This window comes from Rhinopithecus bieti, unplaced genomic scaffold, assembly GCF_001698545.2.
Source record: "Rhinopithecus bieti isolate Rb0 unplaced genomic scaffold, ASM169854v2 scaffold_27022, whole genome shotgun sequence".
Lineage (NCBI taxonomy): Eukaryota > Metazoa > Chordata > Mammalia > Primates > Cercopithecidae > Rhinopithecus > Rhinopithecus bieti.
Window position 1 is genome coordinate 681,585 of NW_016812251.1, and position 8,619 is coordinate 690,203.

Sequence of the window (8,619 nt, forward strand, 5' to 3'; positions counted from 1 at the left end):
AACATTTTATTTCCATGCATATCTGTAACTGTGCTCTCTAATGTTCTTTAGTGTCTGTCAATTATTGGAGAAAAATTTTAGAATGATCTTTATTTGACTCATTAAATGTTCTATCTTTGAACTATTTTAAGCTGTTTGAATTGTCAAAGATCTAGTTAATTGAAATTTCTCCTATTGTACAGAATGACCTCGTTGTCTTTTTCTTTTGTTGGAGGTATACCCAGTTTTTAAGTGACAAAACTGATGTTTTATGAAGGCAAAACAACAAAAAGAGAAGAATGCAGGACAAGTCCCCTGATTAGATAAATGAGTCATTAACCTGAGCCGAACTGTAGGATTATAGAAATTGGAAACATTCTGTGTATCTGTTAATATATATAATTAGAGCCAAAATCTTCAGTGTAGAATAAAATAACAGCATTTTGGAGGTGCCCTGTATTTGAGTTATAAATAAGGAAATATACTGTGTTATCTGATTAACAGTTAAATACGAAATTATGTAATGGAATAAACTAATTTTAATGAGAAGTCCTGCTTTGTCTAGTATACATAGATTTATTGTTTGTAGAAAAACTTTGGCATTTATGACTGCTGTTTTGTTCCTGAGAGTTTCCTTTGTAACAACCCTTAGTCCTTTTGGTGATAGACTTTTTTTACACTGGGAACTTTTACTGAGATGAACCAGGAAGTTGGGCTTTCTGCTTGGAGCATTCAGCTCCTTTCAGTGTTCTAGCCTCTGTTCACCTGCTTGACGGTCACTGCATGCCAGTAGTTGTAGAGCACTTCCCTGCACAGTGTGTTAGTCATGTCTCCAGCTTTCTCCTTTCCTTCTCTTTCATCACGAGCTATTTTAGGAACAGGTGGTGGTGCTTGTTTCTTGTGGACACTGCATGAAGAAGCTTTGCTTTGTAGAATATGTGGATAGATACTTACTGGGGTTGGGGATGGGGTGGGTAGGAACAATTTTTAAATGTGTTTCTCTTTTTATTTATCTTGAGAATATTCCATGTTCTAACATTATCTGATACTGTGAAGATGAAGATGTATTGTGTCTAAATAAAATCTACTGCTATCTCACAATCCAGATATTTTCTGGATTTTAAATGGATTTGATTTTCTAGGTCCATGGAGTTTTAAAAACTGGATTTTTTTTTTTTTCCTGAACAAACTGATTTTATTACTCTGAAGTGTGTCATTAAATCTTGGAAGAAATTGCTGTATGACCTTTCTAATTGTGAAGTAACTCAATCTAATGGGATAAAGACTTTCACAAATGAAGGAGATTTCATAAGCATTACCTGTTGAGTTTCTAAATTATTAATCGGTTGTTACCTGCTCTAGGAGGGGAAACAAGTGTAGTAGTTTCCCTCCTTAGTGACTTTGGTGTTTTTTAACCTCTTACTTCAAACTCTGCCATTTGAATAACTGTTTAGTTTCTGTATGCTGCTCTCACTCCATTTTTATACACACCATGTTGGCATTTATTCAAGAAGAATGGCATGTTCTGCTAAACATTTTTTTTTTAAGTAGCTTTTATGTATTTTTTTAGTGTCTCCGTTTTCTGGATGGTAAGCGGGTTAGTAAAATCATTTCTATTCCTTATTTATAGGATTAGTATTAGAAACATACTTTTCTCTGTACAGTTTTCTTTTATCATCCCCCAAATTTAAAGCAATCATCTCTATGGATATGACTCCTGAATAGCTCTCCAGAATTTCAATCTTCATTACTTCCAGCATAGTAAAATTAAGTTTCTCATTATTCCCCCCAAACTGCTGTCACTTCTTATATTCCTGTTTCTGCTGTTCTCTGAGATACTCTCTAATCCTTATCTGTGTTGAATTTTCTTTCTCTCTGATGTCTATTCCATGGACTGCCAGAAAAACCTGTTGATCAAACAAAGCTGTTTATTAGCTTATTACAGTAAGAGAAAACCCACTTTGACTGTGTCTTGGTAATTTCTCACAAGGGAGAAGTCAGGAGAGGATATTCATAAAGTTTTAGGACCTGGGCTAGGTGATTCTGAGGTCGGTCTTGCATAGTAGAAAACTGGTTGTTACTGAGCAAAGTTTATTACGTAAGAGTTTTGGATTGTCAGCCTTAAAACAGCAGCCACACTGTTGACTATACACTTACTATTCATATGTGTATTTTATTCCTCTAAAAAAAGTCAGGACCAGTTTATAGCATTGAAGTATCTGTTCTTTGAAGATTTGGCAGAATTTTTTTATGAAACCACCTGGGAGTGGTACTTTTTTGTGGTGTAGTTCCTTGGTAAGTTTTCTTTTTTTCTTCTAGGGAAATTTGTCTTTTTTAAACCTTTTATCTGACAAGGTCAATTTTGGTAAACACTTTTTTCTTATAAAATTATCAATTTCATCTAACTTTTCAATTTATTTGCATAGAGGTCTGGAAAGTAAGAGCTGGGCACAGAGGCATGTGCCTGTAGTCCTAGCTACTCAGAAGGCCGAGGCAGGAGGATAACTGGAGCCCAGGAGTGCAAGGATGCAGTGAGCTGTGATTGTATCACTGCACTCCAGCCTGGGCAACAGAGCAAGACCCTGTCTCTTAAAAAAAAAAAAAAAAAAAAAAAATTTTGTTAGACTCAAACAGTACTCAGTCTAAGGCTAATTATTCTTGACTATTGAGGTGAGATCCTCTGTACACTTTGCCCAGTGCCCTGGGAATCATAAAGTTATATCCTCTGGCTCTTGGGCATAGACACTGTTACTGACCTTTTGTGAGTGATGGGCTCAATTACCTTTAATCCTTTGAAGTGATCTTTTTCCTGGTCTTGGGTTGTTTTCTCATACAAAGTGTTGATTAGTACTCAAGCTGAATATTCAATGTGGGCCTTCTGTAGATCTCTAGAGTTCTGTCTTTGTGCTTCTCACTCCTCTCCAGTACTCTGTCTTTTGGTCTCTAGTCATCATGTTCACTTTGGACTTTCAGCTTCATGTGTTCCACTCAGAGTCTGTCAAGTTTCACCTGGTTTCCTTCTCTCTGCATCACAGCCTAGAAACTCTCAAGGCAGTAAGATGGGACAAGTGTAGGAAATACTTCCTTTTTTCCCCATCTCTCAGAGATATCTGTCCATTGTTTTAAACATTGCGGTTTCATATTATTTTGTCTGGGTTTTTTGTTGATTTCATGTAAGAGTGTAGACCAGATCCCTATTACTTCATCTTTGCCAACTTAGGGTATTTCCTCTTTCTGTTAATAAGGCCATAGTCACGCAGTCCAAAAGACTAAAGAAAGAATATTATAACTACAGAAAAATGAAATATTAGGAAATGACTTGAATAGATAACAAGAAATTCTCTTCTCAGGGACAGGATTGTCTTTAGAGGGACACATTTTAAACAAATGGAACAAGAACTGCCAATTAAAAATCAGGTCACAGTTTGATAGCCTTATAAGTTGTTTATAATTTAGACCATTAATGATAGTAATGAGCCTTTATTCTTTTGTCTTTTGGCTCTTTAAAAATCATTGTATATTCCATCTCTTTTAAATTATTGATTAGATACATGAAGAATTTATAATAGCAAGTTAAGTCATAAAAGTAATAGCCACCTTTTGGGATAAATAATAGGAGATTTGAAAAACAATAGTTAGCGGTCTAGATTTATTAGATCCTGCATCTTTTGTCTATATCTTTAAATGGTTTTCACTTTCTTGCCTTTCCACTTGAGATTCCTTTTTAAATTGTCAGAAAATATGAACTAGATCCTGTTTATTTCATTGACCAAATCCTCTTTATTTCAGATTACTTTATATAGAGTTTTCAGTAGGCTCTATTATTTCGATGAATCTCTGAATAATATGAATGTTTTGTGTGTTTTAAATAGCTCAAGTAATTCTGTAACCTGAATTTTAATTACAGTGCTATCATATATTTACTTGGCATTAAATCTTTCACATATGTAATTATTACAGACATCACAGCGATTTTCATCAGTTGATGAACAAGCAAAGCTTCATAAGACTATGTCTCAAGGAGAGATTACCAAGTTGGCAGTGAGACAGAAGGCTTCAGATTCAGATATAAGGTATAAAGTATACATAGAATTAATAGGGGTAATATAATTTTATTTGATAATTGACTATAGTTAAGTGTACTGAGCTTTTTTAAAAAACCGGAATTGATAGGCCACTTTTGAAATTAAGCTTATTTACCAATTTTTCAAGAAATGGTAAGTACCTACTATTTATAGGCGCATAGTAGTTCAGATATGTATTGAAGAGAAGAAAAGAAAAATTTCCCTCAACCCTCGTAAGTTCATGGTTGGGACAGAATCCTGTGTCAAAAGACAGATTAACAAGAGAAAAATATGCAAGTTAGTGCGCATAGTACACATGCACATCATACAGAGGAAAAGTAACTCAAAACAGTGGTTTAGGAATCTGACTTATATATTGTCTTCAACAATGAACAGCAAATTTTAGAGAAGTGACAAGACAAAGATAAGCAGTTTCAGGCTTCCAAAGGTGACAAAAGTGTGGGAAGGTAAATTTATGGGGAAACTAATGGAGTAAAGTTGGTAGATTCCTCTGATGTCATTTCTAGGTGATAAAGGTCTACACTGTCTCCAGTGATTAACTTCTGTCCTTGTTGGTAGAGAGGGAAGAAAGAACACCTTTACAAATTTATATCCTGCTTTTAGGGGAACAGGAGGATAGAGAGCTTTTCTGCATCTACTTCTTAATTGCCTTTAGCTTAAAAATATTTGTCTCACAGAGGAATACTTTGGGGTGGCACATACTGGTTCCTTTCAATATAATGAGCTTTATCTCCCTCTATACTTAGCAGTATGATTTGGGGAAAGTCTCCAAATCGTTATATGACTTATGGTATTTTGTTGTAAAAGAGGCTGAGACTGAATAAGATTTAGTGTTATTTAGATGAGACTAAATAGGTGCGAGCTTTGGACTTGGATTCTGTTCTGAGGTAAGTATTTTAGAAATGGAACTGAAAAGGACTTTCAGGAGATAATCCTTTTCTCTTTAAGAGAGCTTATGGAGGCCGGGCACGGTGGCTCAAGCCTGTAATCCCAGCACTTTGGGAGGCCGAGACGGGCGGATCACGAGGTCAGGAGATCGAGACCATCCTGGCTAATACGGTGAAACCCTGTCTCTACTTAAAAATACAAAAAACTAGCCGGGCGACGAGGCGGGCGCCTGTAGTCCCAGCTACTCGGGAGGCTGAGGCAGGAGAATGGCGTAAACCCGGGAGGCGGAGCTTGCAGTGAGCTGAGATCCGGCCACAGCACTCCAGCCTGGGTGGCAGAGCAAGACTCCGTCTCAAAAAAAAAAAAAAAAAAAAAGAGAGAGAGCTTATGGAATTTTATTTTCAAATAAATATCTTTGTCCCTCATTATGTTGTATAAGCATTTGGGCCTCACTGAAAACTTAAAAGATTATGTTGAAATTTTTCTGGTTCATAACCATATTAAAGACCACTTTTTCACTGACTGTAGAGGTATAATTTAAGGTAACCCAAATCCAGAGCAGATAATACTAGAAATCAAATATTGAGAAATAAGATATAACACAGTAGAAGAACATACATCTGGAAATAATAGATTATGTATATTTAATTTCCACATCCTCCCCCACAATTGCTAAAGTGACAAAATCTACAAAGGACTATTCTCCCCTTCAAAAAAACTCAGAAGTGAAAACAACTGCAATAAAACTATGGAATCCAAAAAGTAAATGGACTTTAAATTTTAAATATGTTAATACATACAAGAAAGCCAAATCCTAATCCAGCTAAGTAAAGCTGAGAAAGATACATCTAACTGGTTGACCTTACCTAATTATAGCAGAACAAGAAATGTATTATCTGGAAAGTATAAAACAGAGTATCTCTGGATCTGGAGTTTACTAGGTACAATTGAGGGCTGGGACACATATTTGGAACATAGGGATTTAATGACTGTTTACATACAGAATGTTAAGATTTCCCAGCCTTCTTCATTTCCCATACCCTCTGAGCAAATGGATCAAAGAGTTTACTATCAGGAGCTCTCCCTGCAAAGTCAGCCAACCAGATAACCCTATAAGGCAGACCATACTTTAGCAGCCCCACCAAGGCACATTAGAGCTTCCAAGCAGCCTTTTTTTTTTTTTTTAATCCCTACTTTAAATAATAATCACATACCACTGATCACCATACATTTGAGGAAATACCTTATATTGAAACCAAAACTAACAGATAAAATACAACTTGGAAGAAATCAACTATGCAGGGAATAGAACACTTCAAGATAGACAACTATAACTATAACTATCAACAGACCTTCTGCATAACAAATACAATTGTATTCATGAAACCAAATGGTGTATGAAAGAGAAACATTCATAATAAAAAGAGCTTTTGAAAATTAAAAATATGATAACGTAAAGGAGCAACTCAAGAATCAGAAGGAAAGTTGAGGACATATCTCAGAACGTTGAGCGAAAAATGAAGAAATGGAAGAGATGGGAATATTAGAAGCTCCATTCAGGAGATCCAGTGACCCAGTGGTAGGAACTTTGGAAAGATAGAACCAAGAAAATGGAGGATAAATTATTAATAAAATAATTCAGCCAAATTTTACGGAACTGAAGGACATGATTTTCCAGATTCGAAGATGCCACTGAGTGCCCAACATAATGGATGAAAACAGACCCATACCGGAAGACATGTTATGAAACAAAAGAGACAAAAGGAATCATTGTTACAATGATGAAAGTAGCTTTTCAAATAACAACTGCACAGCAAGCAGTGAGGGAAACCACTCCAAATTGGAGCAAGTTAGAAGGCTCTGGGAGAGATTTTTTTCAATAAGATGAAACTGAGAAAGTACCTAATATATTTGAATGTATTGAGAGTTGATACAAATGGGGAAACACATGGAGGTGAATTGTATATAGAAAATGAGCAAATGAAAAATCAAACAGTTTTCATGAGCAAATTTTAAAAATCCTCTAGAATAAAGTAGATTATTTAGGGAATTACATCCCTCAACTGTGAATATTATTTACATAATAAAAATCTGAATATTATTAAAAGTAAATACTGAATATTGATCTAACTAAAATTACAGTATAATTCTTTCGGGAGCACATGTTTGTGGTGGGGTTAGGACTGGAATGGTGAAACATGCCTAATCATTATCTGTGGCCATGAGTATGATAGTTACAGAAGCACATTAAATATCAGAAGAATTAGTTAAAGCAATTCAAAAGTGTTGCCTCTAGGGAGTAGAAAATGGGGTGAGCATGGCGGAGAGATACTGTTGTTTTTAGTAAGTCATGTAGAACAGTTTCTCTTTTTAATGTATAAATGTATGAGTTTAGTAATAAGCTTTTAAAAAAAATTTTATAAAAAAGGAAAAGAAGAAGGAAGAAAGAGAGAGCATGGGCTTCAAAACCAGATAGACTTGATTTTAACTTCCATCTCCATCAGGCCTCTAAGTCTTAGTTTGCTCATGTGTAAAGTAAGGATAATACCTGTTTATCACAGTAGTTGTGAAAATTAGAAATATCATATGTAAGGCATAGTGCTTGTCACCTAGTACATACTCAAAAATTTTTAATTGAATGAACAGACAAATGAACAGATAAATTAATATACAAATAAACCTCCAACTGTGAGGTTAGAATACATAATATACGGTCAGTAACTACATGCCATTGTTATCGCAAGGTACTTCTTTGATGTATAGTATGAAAGCGTATATAAGCACTAAGAAGAGGCAATACAATATAATAGATGTGGTTCTGAATTTTTCACTCACTGTGAAACTTTCGGAAAGTTACCTAATATTTAAGTCTCCAGTTTTTCACCTGTATCATATTTATAATAGTTTGTTAAAAGCAAAGTTGTTACTATCACCTGGTCTTTAAGAAAAAAGAAAAAAGAAAAATTGATATTATAATTAAATTTTGTAAGCACTGTGCCTAGAGCATGATACAAGTTCAAATAAGTGACTGTTATTAATAATACTAATAACTCATGAATGTAAAATAGTGACATTAAAGCTTTTATTTTGTACTGGTGAGTGGAAAGATTTAAAATTCTGTGTGCATCATGATAGCAGTGATATAAAACTTGCCATACTTATGGATGAAGACTGGAAGGAAATGACAAAGGTAAACTAATGTTTTTTAGAGTGGTAGGATTATTAGTGATTTCTTTAAAAAGTATTTTCTTTGTTGTTAAATTGTGTATATACTAAATCCAAGCTGGATGGGGGACAAGAATGAAAAGAAACCAGTTTGGGAATTAGAAAACTTGAGTTAGAATTCTAGCTCCACTGCTTTGTGGCTGTTTTATTTTAGAAAAATTATTTAACTTCTCTGGGTTTTGTTATTTCTATATTCAGATGAGGAAACATCTTGAATATAGAAATAGCAAAACCCAGAGAAGTTAAATAATTTTCAACCTTCCAGGTGAAGTTTAAATGCAAAAGTAAAGATAAATATACTTGGCCGGGCGCGGTGGCTCAAGCCTGTAATCCCAGCACTTTGGGAGGCTGAGACGGATGGATCACGAGGTCAGGAGATCGAGACCATCCTGGCTAACACGGTGAAACCCCGTCTCTACTAAAAAAAATACAAAAAACTAGC

General features: G+C 34.9%; 1 protein-coding gene across 1 annotated transcript in view; it reads left to right on the forward strand.

The window, feature by feature from the left end:
* MYO9A (myosin IXA) overlaps window positions 1-8,619 on the forward strand; it is a 301,060-nt gene that overhangs the window by 220,286 nt on the left and 72,155 nt on the right. Inside the window, 1 exon segment of the mRNA XM_017895809.1 lies at window positions 3,940-4,052. Within this exon segment, the coding sequence (XP_017751298.1) occupies window positions 3,940-4,052 (113 nt within the window).